The sequence below is a fragment of the Phoenix dactylifera genome, chromosome 2 (genome assembly GCF_051530095.1).
Source record: "Phoenix dactylifera cultivar Ajwa chromosome 2, Ajwa_hap1_PhDact_Kaust_v1.1, whole genome shotgun sequence".
Taxonomy (NCBI): domain Eukaryota; kingdom Viridiplantae; phylum Streptophyta; class Magnoliopsida; order Arecales; family Arecaceae; genus Phoenix; species Phoenix dactylifera.
The window spans coordinates 10,452,173-10,469,890 of NC_143191.1; the positions used below are offsets into that span (position 1 = coordinate 10,452,173).

Consider the following 17,718-nt stretch of genomic DNA (forward strand, 5'->3'; position numbering starts at 1 on the left):
AATTCGAGCATTAGAATTATAAGTTAGTTTATTTTCTGATACCGATGAACGTTTGAAGATCTTGTAATTGAACCAATTGATTATTTGAATATGATGAATTTATTTATTTAGATTATTTGGCTATTAATCATTGAGTTATTGAATATTTGTTCATCTTAAGCCTTACATGATCTTTAGGACATTGCTATGGGGCTCATATGACTGTACGTCATGTGACCGACTCAAGTGATGATTTTGGGGTATCAAAGCTTAAGTTTAAGATCACTAAAGATTATGATAGAAGTAGTATCAAAACTTAGGTTTAAGATCACTAGGGACTGTAAGATAAGATGTATTGGGATTTAGCTCACTAGGGATTGTGCCAGAAGCAATCCATAAGCTTTGCCTTTCGATGGACAATTTGTGTCTGAGTTATAATCTATGACGTTTGACCAATTTTGGAATCTTATCGATTCAGAAATTATTTTGTGGAATCAGGTAATTTTGGTGGGTTTTTATCAGAGTTGTCCTACAAAAGTGTGAAAAGTTAAATCATTTTTAATCTGATCAAAAATATTAACTTTAAGTTGGTAGGTGTTTTAGAGGGCTTGATTTGGTTTTTTCTAGTTAAGGAGGCTACTTAGGAGTTTAGGAACAAGATAAGGGTGAAGTATGTTTAAAGTTTTGGTTTGCTACCACGGATCAAAATATGGATATTTTGGTTTGCCACCACGGGCCGAAGCGTAGAATTATGGTTTGCCACTCACGGGCTAAAAAATGACCACAAATAGTCTAAATTAGAAAGATAATGGTTGATCGAAAATCTAGATAAAAATATAAAATCATTGTATGATAATATCTTATATATTTTCTGGAATGGGCTATATAATAGGGTCGGGTCTGGCCTACATCAATCCATCTACTATTCATCGATTCCCACAAGTGAATTTAAATATGCTAGCCACTCTAGATCTCTATCATTATGTTCTAGTCATGTTTGGAGGTTTATCTCCATATGCTCCTAAATGTTAAAAACGACTAGTTGCATAAGTAAAGTTCCACTCACAATTATGACCTCTAGGTGCCTCTTGGAGGAAATATTTTATCTCCCAAGTTTTTATAAAAGTTATAGATTTGGGTTAGCTTTTGCTTATTTCTTTTTTCCCATTCAATTAAAGTTTGATAATAAAGACTTGAAATTTGGATTGACAGCTTGTTTAGCCCAACTAAGATTCAAATTAAATATGTAAAATAAATTACCGAGTTAATGACAACAAACTATCTAATATAGTTTCTAGAAGTAGAGAATGGAGAAGCACCAAAATTCCAAGAAAGCACATGAAATACCTCTTTTTTGGTTTTTTTTCAACATTAATAATCATTCTAGATAGTCTACTCTAATGCTAACTTCATCTGATCAAGGAGAAAAAAGAAATTGTTTCAACCTTCTCAACATCTCGAATCTCTTAAAAGAAAGTTTCGTCGTCTCAGTATTTGACTCCGTACCGGTACCATCTTATTATAATGCTAGTACACGGTATGATATGAGACAGTGAGGCATACTGAGAATCGATATGGTATGAAATTGTATGCCGATTCTATATTGGTACGGTATGGCATCGACCGTACAACAAACCTTACCTAAACTAGTATGATAGAATAGAAAATTTGGCAAAAGCTTTTCTTTCATTGATGAATAATAAAACCGAGATACATGATCTCTATTTATACAAATGAGGTTTGCCTTTATAATTCGGCTGGTTTTCCTTTATAGTTAAAAAAAGGTTGCATATTTTTCAAAGTGGATATGCTCAGTAAGAGTAATCATGAAAAAGTTAAAATTCTAAAGGAGGTAGATATCATGTTCTTTATTAACTTTGCCTACAGATTGAGAGATCCATCCGAATAAATTCTTTTCCAAACAGAAAATTTTTACTTGAGATATCTGTTTTGAGGTCAAAATAATGAAATTTCCCTAATTTCTAGTTGTGTCAAATCCTATAAGGATAGGTGTCATGTTGCAGAGTCCAAAAAGTAATCTAACTTGAAATAAAAGAGTATCTTAATCAGAGTTATATAATCAAGTTATGTCTTCTGAAAGTTTGGCATACAGTTTGATTTGGTAGATACTCTTGAACCCTGTTAAAGCATCCCCATAGTGTTCCGAGTAAGCTACATTGGGTTTGGTGAGTCTACTAGATCAATTAGCACATACTTTAGCTATCTTTCAAACTATCGAAGAACTATGTCAAATAAGACGTGGAAGACTACATACATACACATGTGTGTCCGTAAATCTTAGATTGCAAAGTTTCAATATAATAGATGAGTTGAACAGGAATTAAGCATCGTTCTAATTTTTGAAATAAGAAATCTCAAGCAAGATGCAAATTGACAATGTTAGACAATAGGGATTAACCAACCATGTTTAACCACATAACAACATTATCTTACTAATATAATGGACAAGCCATTGTAGTCAAAGATATATAGGTTATGCTATCTTGCTATTTTGTTTGGCTAATAAGCTAAAGAGGTAGTTGACGTCTGGAAGGCCTGTTTGCATGAAATCGTAGAGTATATTGGCTTTTAAGCGATGAGCAGCATGTTTTTTTGTGGAAGGGCAGAAAGTTTTGTTGGAAATGATGCCTCAGAGTCATTGCCGTGTTCATGGCTAAGTCAAAATCTGACTTGGATTCCATATTTGAGTCCCAAGTATAATGCTATAATCTCTAAATAGCATAGGAAACAATATAATATCCTAATTAGTTTGAGAAAGATTCGATTATTACTATGTCTTTATATGCTATCATATAAGTACTCAAATCGAACCATTTTATTCATTCTTTCTTAGTCTTTCCTTCATCCTATATAAACCTATGTATTATGACAAATCAAAGCATAGTGAATAAGAAAAATTATCTTCTTATCCACCACTAACCTGAGGCATCTCCTTCTCCCCTCACTTTTTCTCTCTATTTTATATAATTTTTTCCGCTCTTGTTTGTGAGTCTTGTACACACTTTAGAAGAGGGAATAACTCTATCTGAGGAGCTCCAATCATCTTTAGTATCCACATACTACAAAAGCCGTCCATCTTGTGGCTATACTGCTATGTGATTGTTGTAAACATCTAGCTTTACATTTTATTTAGATTTTATTGTGTATTAACTATTAATGACAAGTGATTGATGCTAATATATTAACATGCATGCATGGTATCTGCACATTACTATTTTTTACTATAGGAAATCCTTTGTAGGATGACGTTGGTTATGGTGTGTACTTTTTTTTCCCTCGGAATCTAATGGGATACCCTTTTCTGAAAACTCAAGAAAAGAGTGAGAGATGGAGGATGAAAAACTTGGTCTTTCACCTTGAAAAACAGATAAGCAAGACCCTGATGCAATCTTTTTTCTCACTTTTTTTTCATGCTATGATTGTTTCTATGTTCCTATTAGTCCCGCACCTCTTATACATGGGAAGGGCAACTATTTGCTCATTTCTCTATGGCATTATCATTCTTTAAACAATGCGTACCTTCTTATTGGTACTAAAATAATTTAAAAATAAAAGAATAAAATATATTGATTATCAAATCAATAATATTGATTACATGGATCTTAATTCTCTGCCAAATACTTTCTTCTCTTAATTAAATAGATCACGTGCATTATATGTACTAGATAGTAGAAACTAAATTACTAGATAGATCTTCAATTTATTTTAAGAGAGGGAATTTGGGCATAAACTTGTTTGCAAAGAAGGGTATGTTTGGTTGAAAGAAATTGAGCTCTAGAAAGAGAATAAGAACAAGTGATCACTCCCAGTCCAGCTATTCAGTTGCAAGGAGTTCCATTCCTATTTCCATTCCATAGGGCAATGGAAATACATCCAAATCCTGGAAATCCCAAAGTTGGTTCCCCTTCAAGTATTCAAATCCCATTCAACTAAATTAACTTTAAAAATATTTTTTAAAAAATATCTCTCTGCTTAATTGATTTTTTTTTAAAAAAATTGAATGTAGTCTGAATCAAACTTTGCCACGAATAAAATATATTGGCAAATACGACCATTATGACTATCTAATCTAATCCAAATTCAATTATGACTTTGATTGCGATTGTGAACCAAATGCATCCCAAACTGCTACCATCTTAAGATAGCGCTTTAACGTGATCATTTCTGAATCAATGTGACTCATAGCCTTGATGGATTAGAATTAGTACTCAAAAAGTGATGCTTGGAAGAATCCGATGGATGCGCTGCTGCCATGTAGATATATTTCTTTTTTCCTTGGAAGATAGTTTATCTTGGTGCCAAAGATGACCCATTTTGACATCATATTGCAGTGCTAGAAAATAACAAATTCACGCGATGTATAGCACAAGCCAGTGCGCATAAGGAGCCAACGGAGTTGGGGTCATGGTTTGTTACGGTTACAACTCCGAGTATTGTTGTTATATATAGAGTCATAATGCTTGATTGACCACTTCATCAGATAGGACTTACTAACCAGATGACGTGGCAAACATTATTCTTCAACACGACATTACTTCTACCCACGTAGGACACTAAAATTTTACTTCTTCGAATTCAGATGATGTCATGCTAGTGAAAACAGTTACGACACATTTATTGTTTCTTTAGACTTATATGATATGCTGGTCCACCAAGCATTAAATTGTGAACCTTGGACCTTCTCCAAGTGCACGCCCTTAGAAGAATGGCGCCGAACGGAGCTAACTACTTTTGGCTGAGTTGAGCAGCTTTACTTCCACACGTAGGCGAGTAGGTTGGACACAAGCTCCATTCAATACATATATAACACACTAGGAAACCATAACAGATATGTAAACAAGGACCAAGAAACGCACAAGCCATCTTCAACAATCCATGGCGCAGGTGCCGAAGTTGCTCTTCTTTTATTAGCAAATTTGAAAAACAAAGTCTCCAGTCATCACAGTACGATGGATGGAGAAGTCCGCAACACCAAAATGATAATGTAAGCCACCCTCTTCCCACAAGTTCCAGCCCCCATGGCCCCATCCCTTCCCAACAAACCCCAAGCATCACGCCTAGCCCCAAGTGAAAGACTCACAAAGCTCGTCCACCTTCTCTTCTTTGTGACTAATTCCACAAAGAAGACCTTCTTCCCGAGGCTCCAATCACCTGCGCACTACCATATAAATATATAACCTACGTTCTAATCATTACCCGCTATGACCATGCATATACTACTTGACGGCTTCTACGGATAGAAGTCGGGCGTGGGCGGAGCCTCGGAGTTGCTTGTCCCCGCACCATCGCCACCACCATACATCCCGAAGAAGTAGCCTGATCCTGAGCCTTCGCCGGAGAGATGGTTGATGAAAGGAGGTGGCGCAGTTGGTGGCATGATGAGGCTCCATGAAGATGGCGGCGGCAGCATCGACGAGCACATTAGGGGCGGCTGTGAACGGACCGATGGGGAGGCTGCGATCTGGGGGTGGCGGCGCTGCTTGAAGATCGGAGAATGTTCGCCGCGGAGGCCGATGCGCTGGTCGCCCTCACTCTCACGGTAGCGCTGCAAGTACCGTCTGAGGGGACCGACGTAGTCCTCGAAGCCAAGCTTTCCCATGGCCCAGATCACGTCTTCGGCGGTGATGGTCTTGCGCTGCTCCCGCTGGCACCGCTCGTTGGCCTCGCCGGTGATGAAGCTGATGTACTCCGACACGCACTCCAGGGTCGTCATTTTGGCGTCGTCGGAAATCTTTGCATGCATCGGCAGGACCCTGCGCATGATACGGATGACGTTGGTGGTCGGCATGTAATGCTCCTGCTCCCGGAGGTTGACCTGGGGCTGGGCTGCGGGGGCGGTGGCGGTCGAGGCGGTGCCGCCGGGAGGGACCGGGGTCCCGGCGGCCGAACAGGTTGGTGTTGACTCCGGCGGGACCCGCCTGGCTCGCGTTGATCCCGTCGTCGAATGGCCTGGCCGCCCCTGCAAGCGACAAGTACAGTTCCGTCAGAGCAAAGGAATAAACTTGTAAGAAGCTGGAGAAGAGAGCTGTTAGAAGCGCCGCATGGGTATCCTGTGCCACGAGGACTCGTGGCTACCGAGCCTAAAATGGCATTGGCTTATGCGAGGCTTGTTTGCATGAGGACAGGTGGCTAGTTCTCAGGTTGCTGCTTTTTATGGTTTCGAGCTTTTCTGATGGAAATCGTGAAGTGGATTGGCTGTAAAGCGAAGAGCAGCACTTTTTTCTGGCGTGGAAGGGCATGGAAAGGTTGTTGACCAAAGAATGCTAGAAAGGACCGAAGGGAAGGAAGAAAAAGATGACGTCCAAAGTGGGAGAGAAAACAGCACAGACCGTGTTTTGATTGATCTTTTTGTGGGCTTATGTGGTGGTATAACTGAAACGAGAGAATGGGGCGTTAAGCTTGCATTTGTTGTTTCTCTCTGGGGAATCAAAATGGTCTTTTACTTTGCACCAGAAATTAAGATGGTATTTTTCTTTTTTAATAAATACATTCCTTTTTCGTATCAAAGTTTCAGCTGGAGTTGCCAGATATTGTTTTCTTTTTTTAAACAAAATAACAAGATATAAGGAAAGAGAAGAACAGAAAATTAGGGATTAGAAAGGGAGGGGAGGAGGAGATGTTAAACTTGGAGGAAATGAGTGTAAATTAGGGATTAGAAAAATGGAAATATCATTTACTGGGCAAGCCATGGATGTGGATTTTGATGGAGACATGAGAGAGAGAGAGAGAGTGAGAAAGAGACTAGGAGTGAGAGATTATTAGGACTTTAAGGAAATGAGTTAAAATAGAGAACAGAACATCAATGGAAATACCCTGCAAAGGACAAGCCATAGGTGTGTGCTTTGATGGAATAGAAAAGATACGAGAGAGTGAGAGTGAGAGTGAGTGAGTGAGTGAGAGAGAGGGAGAGAGAGTTAGTGGGACTTCCGAAGAAATTAGCTTAGTTTAGGGAATCGAAGATGAAAACTCCTTCAATGGACATGCAATAGGTGTTGACTGTGATGAAAGAGAGCAGAAAGCAGAAGCCTTTAGAGAGGAATAGAGCAAAATATCAGTAAAGCTCATCATCAGTACTTTATATGAGCAAATTATTCTACATTACCAGAGCTGATCCTTGGTAGTCGTGAGAAAACTGGGATGCCATCGCCACCTCCTGCCATTGCTCTCTCCCTCTGTCCTCTCTCTTCTTTCTCTCTCACTGAACTGGTGGTGAACTTCGTGAGGGTGAGGCTCCCATATAATGCCCTCACGGGCCAATCCATGTGGCACGCTCGGGAGGGTGAAGCGCAGAAACGACATGAGAAAAAACGTTCAAGTACCATGGGGTCAATATGCCAGCATCCAATGCGCTGATGGGCGAAAAAAAAATATTCAACATCTGACGGTTGATATCGCCCTAAAGAGCTTTCAGTTCCTCGTGCAGAGATAAGATGCAGTATGCGACGACGGGAAAACGCAAACCAGACGTTTTTACTTTGCTAGATAAGCATGATTTATAGATGGAGTCCAAATTTGCAAATAAGCGCATTATGGTGGAATTAGCTGGTTCCATCAAATTTTTTTTTTTTTTTTTTTTTTTTTTGGTGTAGCCCGTTCATTTAATTATTTTGAGGTATGCATTTAGAGCATCCGTCCTTTTGTGTAAGACCTGACGGAGTTGGTTATACGCTTTAATCCTTGCTGCATTTAATCAAGCTAACAACAAAGAGAAAAAGTTAGTGAGCTCGAAGAACTAAATCCTCACTCATGACACATAATGTTGTATAAAAAAATGGTGTCACTAAAGAAGAGACGTTACGAGGTAAATTAAGTTTTGCTTGGGGCGTATCCTCTCTTTTTTTTTAGTACATTAATTTTTCTCATGATAAATTTGACTAGCATATATATATATAGATGATGAATTTCTTGATGGATTACTAATATTCTTGATGATTCTCATGTCATCTATGAGTTGAGGTCATCTTGTAATTAAAATATCCACATATATACCAACTCACTTCTTTTGAAACCTCGTCCATGAGATAGTTGATGATGGATAAGAGAAGAAGAAAGTGGAAATAGATGCTTTCCAACAACTGAAGCACAGAAGTAATGGAAACATGGGCTTTTCCAACAACCGAAGCTTAGAAGAAATTGATGTTCAAATGCCACATAAATTTTTGCTCCGAATAACAAATATGGATGTACCCAAAGTTTAGTGAAGGTGATGTCAAAAAGCTAACATTTTTCTTAATCAGGTACAGTACTAGCTTGTTGAAGGTCCTAATTGATCTAATGAGTTATGTTTAATAGATAAATTTTTTAACTGAACGCATGTGCATTTAATGCTCGGTAGGGGAAATATAATTGACATGGTAGATCATTTATCCCAACTAAAATTGTTAGTCACTGCTCACTAGGGACCTTTTGTTCATAATTTGTTCAATTTTGTCCTCTACCTTGTCTTGAGAAATTTTGTGTGCCATATTTTGATATTCATGAGATTTCCCAAAAACTATTCATAATTTTCTTATATTTTGTCCTCCACCTTTTTTCGAGAAATTTTTGCTCCACATTCTAATATTGAGATTTGACAAAAACTAATTAAAATTGCATAGTTTAAGGTTTTCTCGCATAATCTTAGATAAAATTCTGATGGAAGATCTAGCCAAAAACAAAACCAAATCTTACGAAAGTTTTCCCTTGTTGTTTAGAGGATAAAGCATGCAAGAAAATTCTTCTTCGATATGAGTTCATTGTTTCTTTCTTTGTTTTTTACAATCAGAACATATGATGAAAAAACATGTTACAAAAGTTATCATTATTGTTTGGATCATTGCAGGCATCCCACTTATAAGTTACATGTAATACATGTACTTACACATAGCATATGAATTCCCACAATACATCTTTCTTGAATGTAGATAGCTTTTAGCATAAATTGTAATCATATCTTTTGGGATTTTAATTACATATCACTGATATATTGTCTTTATAAAATTACCAAATCTCATTATCTTAGAAAAGTTTTGGATGGAAGATACTATCTAGAAATATAATCGAATCTTCTTAAAATTTTCCATTGTCGTCATTAGTGTAAAAAAACATTTATGAAAATTCTCCATTAATGCAAGCTCATAGATTATTTCTTTGTTTTTTATAATCCCAAAAAATGGTGCGGAGATGAGGAGGCTCATATGATTGTGTGGATCACTGCAGACATCCCACTTATAAGTTTAAAAGCAATATATGTACTTACATGTGATATTTTATCGTTATATCTTTTAAGATTTTAATTACATTTGATGGATGTATTTTCATTGCATAATTACCAAACACCATAATCATAGATATGATTCTTTTGGTAGATCTTACTAGAAACTGAATCAAATTTTATTAAAATTTAATCTTGTCCCCTTCAGTACAAATTCATTGATTCTTTCTATCTTTTATGATCCCAAAATATGGTGCAAAGACGTAGAGGTTTGGTTAGAAATTGTTTGGATCCCTGCACGCATTACACTAATCAGTTCGAGTGCAATATATTTATGTACACATAACAAATGAATCCCTATTGTGAGTCTATCTCGAATGTAGATATCGTTTGGGACTTTAATTACCGTTCACTGACATATTCTATAAGAAAATTTGCCTTTATGCACCCATGACCAATCTTTTCTTTTTCTTCTTGGGAGACCCTTAACAAAGTAGTCGATCCTTAAGAAGTAGATCTATCTACATAAAAAGATGATCAACAAAATTTAAAAATCAGTATTAGAGCATGAATGTAAACAAAAACTTGTTGGAAATGAATAGCTAAGCATTATATTTCATGGTGGATACATAGTCAATACAACCTGATAACATGTCTACCAAACATGTGCAGGAGCACAAGCATGTTAAAACACATGCACAAACATGGAACACAATAATAAATTATATCCACCATAAAAAAAGCACCTGATACTATATTTTGTATGAACTCAACATGAGAAAATCAAGTGTGCTTGTGTTTTATTTAGGGAATTTTGTCACTTTAAATTCTATTATAAGAATAATAGCATTTATGTGCATGGCACCCCAAAAAATTAGGGAGGAGGAACCTAGAGCTTGTATGCATTTGGTTTTGGTTTACCACCTGGATCCACCAAGTCATATGTATTGTCCAAGATTTTGGGAGTTGTACACAAATTTGCATCAACAAAAGAGAGAAATGAAAGAAAATCCAAAACTTTGGATTCATAGGGATTTAACATGGATTATGGCTTGAAATCACTGCCTCTAGATGAAGGGCATCAGCTTTCTTTACCATTTGACTAAATGGCTCCACAGCGTTGAAAGAAAGGAATTTGGGGATGAAAGAACAAACTGCAATTCAAATCCTGAGATAAATCAAAATTAAAAAAATGGACAGAGTTGGGCAAAATACTTCTAATGATGAGGTCCCTAAATCTCTATTTTGGTTCAATTTTGAAATAAGACCAAGCCGTAGCTAATGGATTCTACAGTACCACTAACAAAGCATGCATCTGTTCTTTCTTCCGCCCTCCTCTCGCCTTCCAAGATCCATTATCTTTCCCTGCTCTATCTCTCATGCTTTTCATACTTTCCCTTATATTTATCTCATTTACAACTTTTCCATATTTTTCCTTCTTTATGCCGATAGGACTAGGATCAATAATTAGTTGGTCTCGCTCTTCTAAGAGCTCATTCATAGGAGACACCTAGGATCCAAATCTTAATGATGGTATTCTCATTATTTTTTCAAAAAATATTTTTTCCTTTGTCCTTCTATCTCTTATGGTAGTTATCTCCACTCTAATTAGAATTGGCAGATCAACCATATCTAGGATGCATATAAACCGTGAACAGTGATGTTGTGCTTGGTAACACTACAAAAGAAAGGATATCTCCCGACGGTTTTTTTGGTCTCTACCGACGCTTTTAAGCGTCGGCGAATTAGACGTCGGGCAGGTGGGCGTGGGTCCGGTTTAGGCCGACGCGTCAAAAAAACGTCGTCGCTCTATGCCGACGCTTTTAAACGTCGTTCTTCTTCGAGGTACCCGACGCTTAAAAGCGTCGGCGTACTTGGACCGACGCTTCAGGCGGTAGGTTTCTGTTGGACTATGTCGACGCTTAAAAGCGCCGGCATATGCTCCTTGACCGACGCTATAAAGCGTCGTTAAAGGCGTGCCAGTTTTCGTGCCAATTGCTTTTTTCGACGCTTAAAAGCGTCGGCAATAATATTTTTTTTAAATTTTTTTTCGTAAAAGTAATTTTTAATACTCTGTATACATTAAATTCTATTCAAATAAATACACTAAATCACATATATAACAAAATACACGTCACAAACAAGAATTTTGATTACATTCATATTATCATATTTGATTACATTGTACTTCCAAACATTCTAAAAACATACATCTCAAATTCCTAAGTACACAATCTACATATGTATCAAGGGTCGACGGCATCATCATCTCTACGAGTAGATGAAGTATCATCAACCTACAAGAAAAAAAAATATTTTAGAAACTAAAAATACGAAAGTCATCACGCTCATACAAGAATACATTATAATTACATAAAATATTCAAATAGATTTAGTTACGTACCGGAGAAGCAAATCTCTGCAAAAAGGATGAAATATGGTCAAGCTGATCCTGCAAAGATTGTATCTTCAACTCTTGGCTTTGCTTCAACTCTGCCATATCAGTCATATGACTCTGCCTCATCTCCTCTATCCTTGTCTCATATGACTGCTTTATCTGTGCCATCTCTGTCTTCAAACTACAAACCTCTACAGTGCTAGTACTTTGTCTAGCATCTTGGGTATATCGGCTCACTGCAGATAGCTGAGTGGGGGAAACTCCAACACCATAACCCCTCATGCGACCATAACGTTCTGGGCCCATCAATTCGGCATAGACCTGAGCCTCGACGCGACAGGCCGCGTTGGATGATGATGATTCTCCGACGCGCTCTGAAATAAGATTTGTAGCTCTTTTCTATATATCTCTCTCAAAAAAAACAGTCACATTAATATTTTAAAAGAAGTAAAATTAATAAAAAAATTATGATCAAATAAAAAATGAATACATACAACTATATCTCTCGACTCGTCCCGGACAAAGCTACCATCTCGGTGAGTATGGGTCATCTTATAAAACTCTACCTCACCAGGCTCCCTTCCGTGCTCTACTATCTACACATATAGAAAGTATATTGGCAAACTATATATCATGATACGTGCTATATGTTAGTACAATTTCAAATAGTTTCAAAAGAACTTACGAATTTATTTCTACGTCTCGCATAACTCTTCGAGCCGGAAGTATTCGCTCTTTGAGATTTACGCATCGTGAAATATTCGATGAGTATCCATCAGGAACCTTCAAATTTTTCAGAACGGTTAGAAAAAGATCTTTCTCTTGAGTAGACATTGTATAACATGCAGGAGGCGTATAAAATTTATCATTGGCAAGCTCTGTCGGATGAAGCTCTTGTCTTATGCCCATATCTTTCAAATCACGATGCGCTTTTAAGTTATCTTTGGTCTTCCCATCAAGATTTAACAATGTTCCAATCAGGTTATCACAAACGTTCTTCTCTATATGCATCACATCAAGGTTATGTCGAAGAAGATTATACTCCCAATAAGGTAAATCAAAGAAAATGCTCTTTTTTTTCCATAGTTGTTTCTGTGTAGATGCTGCCATTGAGTCATCATCATTTTTCTGACCATATATGTCGTCTTCATTCTCAAAAAAGTAGTCAGTATCCTCAGCAATCTCTGCTATTAATCCTTCATTCATTGTGCTGCCAACATGCTCCCTCCCCCTCTTCTTTGAACATTTGGCGACCTTACCCGGTATATAATTGGTGTCATGCATTTGTCTAAAGACTTCAGTTTCAGTTGGTGGAACAGGGGCAGATCGCAACTCTATGATACAATCAAACAAGTCTTTCTGAAATCGAAATGGATGGTTTGCTTCTAACCACTGACGATGGCCCATATAACAGAACTTTCCTCCATGTTTTAACCAATACGAATGGATTGAATCTCTACAAGAAGGACATGCAATACGCCCCTTAGTGCTCCAACCAGATAAATTAGCATATGCAGGAAAATTATTGATAGTCCAAATAAGAGCTGCACGCAATTTGAAATTTTGGCCAGCAAAAGCATCAAATGCATCAATACCCTTCCATATTTGTTTCAATTCCTCTATTAGAGGCTGTAGAAAAACATCAATATCATTACCTGGCCCTTGTCACCTGCAATAATCATTGATAGAATTACTGAAGACTGTTTCATACACATCCATGGTGCTAAACCTAGCCTAACACTGCGAACATCAGAAGCAAATTCGGGATGCCTATCATCAAATGTTCATGCGGGACTATCCGCTGGGTATCGTAACATTCCATCCTTTGTACGGCCTTCGTCATGCCATCTCATCGAGGAAGCCGTCTTCGGTGATGCAAACATCCTTTTCAATCTTGGTATAAGAGGAAAATACCTCAAAATTTTAGCCGATTTTTTCTTAGTCGGTGTAGCATCCATTTCAGTCAATGAATCATTTTCGTCTTCTTTATGTTTTTTCCATCGTGAACTTCCACATATTTGGCACGACTCTTGGTTCCTATTTTCACCACGATATAAAATGCAGTCATTCGGACAACTGTGTATCTTCTCATATCCAAGGTCCAACTCTTTTATCAGTTTTTTGGCTTCATATGAAGATGATGGCAAAATAACACCTTCCGGAAATGCATCCTTTAATAATTGAAGAAGCATGGTAAAAGACTTGCTGGAACACCCATTCAAATATTTCAAATGTAATAAATGCAGAAGAAAAGAAATCTTCGTAAAATTCTTACAACTCGGATACAGTTCTTGATCACAATCTTTCACCAAATTATCATAATGAGCTGTGTCATCAGAATGTATAGATTCCTCAACATGCATGGACTGATCAATAACTGTACGCTCATCTTCTCCTACAGTTCTGATACTATGTCCAAGAGCATCTCTAAGTAGGCCCCTTATATCATCTTCTTCTACAGAATTTTGTTCCGTGTCACTACATCCAAAATTGAAGGTGTCTTCTAGATCGGAGGGTTGGTTACATGAAGGTATGAACTCTCCATGGAGTACCCATTCAGTATAACCCCTTAGAAAACAATTCCATACCAAATGTTCTTCAACAATTTTTGGATCAAGAGCAGAACCGTTTACACATTTTTGACATGGACATAAAATCTTCCCGTTCATATTAGATTTCTCAAAAGCAAACTTAATAAAATTCTGAACTCCATCCAAATATTCAGCACTAGATCTTAACTTATTTATCCAACTTTTGTCCATTCTGTTAGAATACCGATTGAACCGCAGTTTTTTAAAAAAAGATAAACAAAATTAGAAGGATGGCCTACATATAAATTTCAGAAGATATTTTGCCTTGCAAATTTATATATCTAACTGGAATGCTATTTCTTGTATCAATGTCCATATAAATCTTAAAGACGCAACATTTCAGACTTTCAGCAATGTATGCCTTATGTTGTAAAATCATAACATAGAGAAAGTGATGTATTGGTTTCAGAGAATACCAATAGTTCACTAGTGTCTTCTCTTGCTTTGACCTAAAATCAAACCTTGATTATCTGAAACAAAGTGAAATGATTGAATTAGTTATATGATTCAAAGTAAACCAAAACATGTTGATAGCATAACTTTGATCAATCCAAGAATGCTACATATTCCTTTGATGAAGAAACCATATGACCCCCTACAGTTCTTTGATGAGCTTGTTGCACAAGTTAACAATAAGATTCATGGTTTTGAGGTAGTTTCTGGTCTATAGCAGATTCCTTTACATTTAAATGATTTTGCCTTTTTATCTGAGTAGGCTTGAACCATATAATTGCCAATATGTTAAGTCCTTATTTGTTCTCATACCCCAGAAACATATTTATGGCTGCTAAACTTTAGCTTACTGTTAGGAGTTTACTTTCTGGGGAAAAACTCATTAGATGTGAATTAACTAGATCTATTATCTAGCCACTAACTACGATTCAGTGTTAAGAATTATAACCGAGAGTTTGATAATAGATGTAGCTAGCATTAAGTTCCTTGTATACTTCTTATTCATGTAAGCTAAATAAATGTGAATGCAACAGAAAAAGTATATTATGCAGCTGAATGGAATGAGAATGAGAAAGAGAAAGGTTACCACTCAGCAAGCTTAAAGTTTGCAGATAACAGTGTCGGTGAAAGGGGTGAAAGAGAGGGCTCTTCACCTACAAATCCCTATAGATGTACCAACACAAGCATGAACACATGAAATTTATTTAAGAATGTCAACCACAGCCAGTTCGAGAAACATCAACTCACCTACTGTTTGATTTCTTATCCTTGCAAGTTGTTGATATGTTTAAATGTCCGAATATGCTGTCTGGAATGAAGATAATGCTTCTCAGAAGAGCATGTAAAAGCCTGCAGCAACTGCCGCAATGATCTTTGCGAGGTATGTAGCATCTTTGTGAATCAGAAAGATAGAAAAATTGAGTTCAATGTTTCGTTCCTTTCTCTACTCTGTACCTAAAGCTTTGTGACCTTAATTACAAGTGCAAAGTTCAATGGTTCCACTTTGCAGTTTTGGGGTTAAGATCCACATGGCGTGGGAAATTTGCACATCGAAGTCCAATAATGCATTGGCCCTTTTTTTTCCGTACAAATGCATTGGCCCTTCAGCATGAAACCTCATGAATACACAGGCATTTATTTCGTTTTCTTTTTATCCTTTTCTGATTAAGGCAGAATTGCTGCTGGTGTATGTTTAAGAGGTTGTGGTACCCAAACTGATGCAATATGACAAAGTTACCATCTCTAATTTAACTCATTTATCTTCTAGGCCTTTTTCTCAAATAAAGAAGACTTCATCTTTCAAATGAACTCTGGTACGAGATGCATGTTGTTACTTGTCTATATGGGCAAAAAATCAGTAAGTGCTAGCATAAATATTAGTGAGTGAGAACTTTAAAATCTTAGTTGCAGAGGTATTGTTTTACATAAATGAAGAAGTATTGTTTGCTTAAATACGAAATCAAATGCTCTGGAGATTCTCTACTTATACATCACACTATCGTAGGAATGGATTAAAAATAATATATAATCAATAATAAATCAATAATGGAAGCTGGAAGCTGAAATCAGAGGCATCTACAGTAAAATTAGAAATATCTATAAACCTGGAATATAATATGTTGCAGGCAAAAATCCTCGGGCGGAGGCGGGCCTGGATCGATCAGAACTTCGGGCCGGTCGGTCGACGCCGGAGAGGAGGGAGGAGGAGAAGATCCTCGGGCGGAGGCGAAGCTCGATCAAGGCTTATACCAAAGAAGAGGAGAAGGAGTGCGTTGGGGAAGGAGGAGAACAAGCGAGACGGAGGGAGTAGGAGAAACTACCACGGGCGGAGCGCGTTGGAGTCGGTCGGTCGACGCCGGAGAGGAGGTAGAAGTCGGACGGTCCGCACCGGAGAGGAGGGAGATGGGGGCAGCGCCGGAGACGAAGGCAAGGGCAGCGCCGGAGACGAAGGCAAAGGCAGCACCGGAGAGGAGAATGAGGGGTATCGGGAGTAGCTAGGGCAAGTATGCGGGCTTGGGGTCGGCCGCTGGATTTTAAGGGGGCTTCGACGACGCTTATAAGCGTCGTTTTAGCGTTTCAATTAGCCACGCTTATAGCCGTCGTCTTAGGCAAAAACAACGACGCTTTAAAGCGTCGTTTGGCCTCAAGTCTACGACGACGCTTTTAAGCGTCGTCCACTACTTCAAATTACCCACACTCACCAAGAGCGTCGGGAAAGTTTGGCTCGGGAGCAGAAAATGCCGACGCTTTCCCCTAGCGTCGGCATTTAAGCATCGGCTTTTCCCACTTTTACTGTAGTGTAATCCATTTGTAATTCACTAGCGTAAGCATGGATATTGATGTGTCAACCATGTTAAATGCATATTTCTATAGCCAAAAAAGACACATGTACATGACCCAAGCATAAAAGGTTTGACGTTACCCTTAGAGTGAAAGAATCAAAACAAACTAGATTTAATCACTCGGGGACATCTAGTAGCTTGTTTACCTTACTTCCGAAGGTCTTCTTCGCAACAGGAATCCACCAACTGACATCTCGAAGAACGCTGCAACCAAGGACTTTGCCGACTAGCCTTACTGATGACCCCAAAGTCCAACAAGACTTGCATAGAATCTACCATGCTTAGAAAAAAAATGAAAGATAGTACCCAAAAGAATAATCTCATTAACTTATATAAAACTGGAGCATATATGTGGTATTTGTGCGCTTCGGGAGTCCTACAAGGGATAAACAAGGCTAGGTGTTCAATGAGCCCTTAAAAATTTGAAAACTTGAGCCTTAAATCATCCAAACTAGGCAATCTCAGTAAAAAAGAGCTTCTAAAGGGAGTTCCCTCCTGACAGTGGCCTAACAATGATCGAAATGATTATGATAGCAATTTACCATTAGAAAAGGTTCTAATGGTGATTGTGCTACTGTCAGAAAGCTACAGTCTTTGACTTCAACTTGGGATCTTCTTCATATTTCTCTGTTGGAGAGCTAGATTCATCTAATTATCTCGAATGGTGCGGGGGCCACAATTTAATGCCATAGAGTCGGGCTCTCACACGGCTTCCTTGCTAGCTTTTAGAAGGCATCGAGA

General features: G+C 37.9%; 1 protein-coding gene across 1 annotated transcript; it reads right to left on the reverse strand.

Annotated features, from left to right (window-relative positions):
- Positions 1–5,134: 5,134 nt before the first annotated feature.
- On the reverse strand, positions 5,135–11,897 carry LOC103713308 (uncharacterized). Its single transcript, XM_088713590.1, has 2 exons — positions 11,781–11,897; positions 5,135–5,959 (listed from the first exon to the last, which is right to left on the reverse strand). The coding sequence occupies exons 1-2, from the start codon at positions 11,895–11,897 to the stop codon at positions 5,231–5,233; spliced, it is 846 nt and encodes a 281-aa protein (XP_088569716.1). The 3' UTR covers positions 5,135–5,230.
- Between the last annotated feature and the right edge of the window lie 5,821 nt (positions 11,898–17,718).

Coding starts and splice junctions, on each gene's coding strand:
- LOC103713308 (XM_088713590.1), bottom strand. CDS start 11,897: ATGGGCCCAGAACGTTATGGTCGCATGAGGGGTTATGGTGTTGGAGTT. Junction 5,960..11,780: donor AAAGTACTAGCACTGTAGAG/GTTTGTAGTTTG, acceptor TGTCGCTTGCAG/GGGCGGCCAGGCCATTCGAC.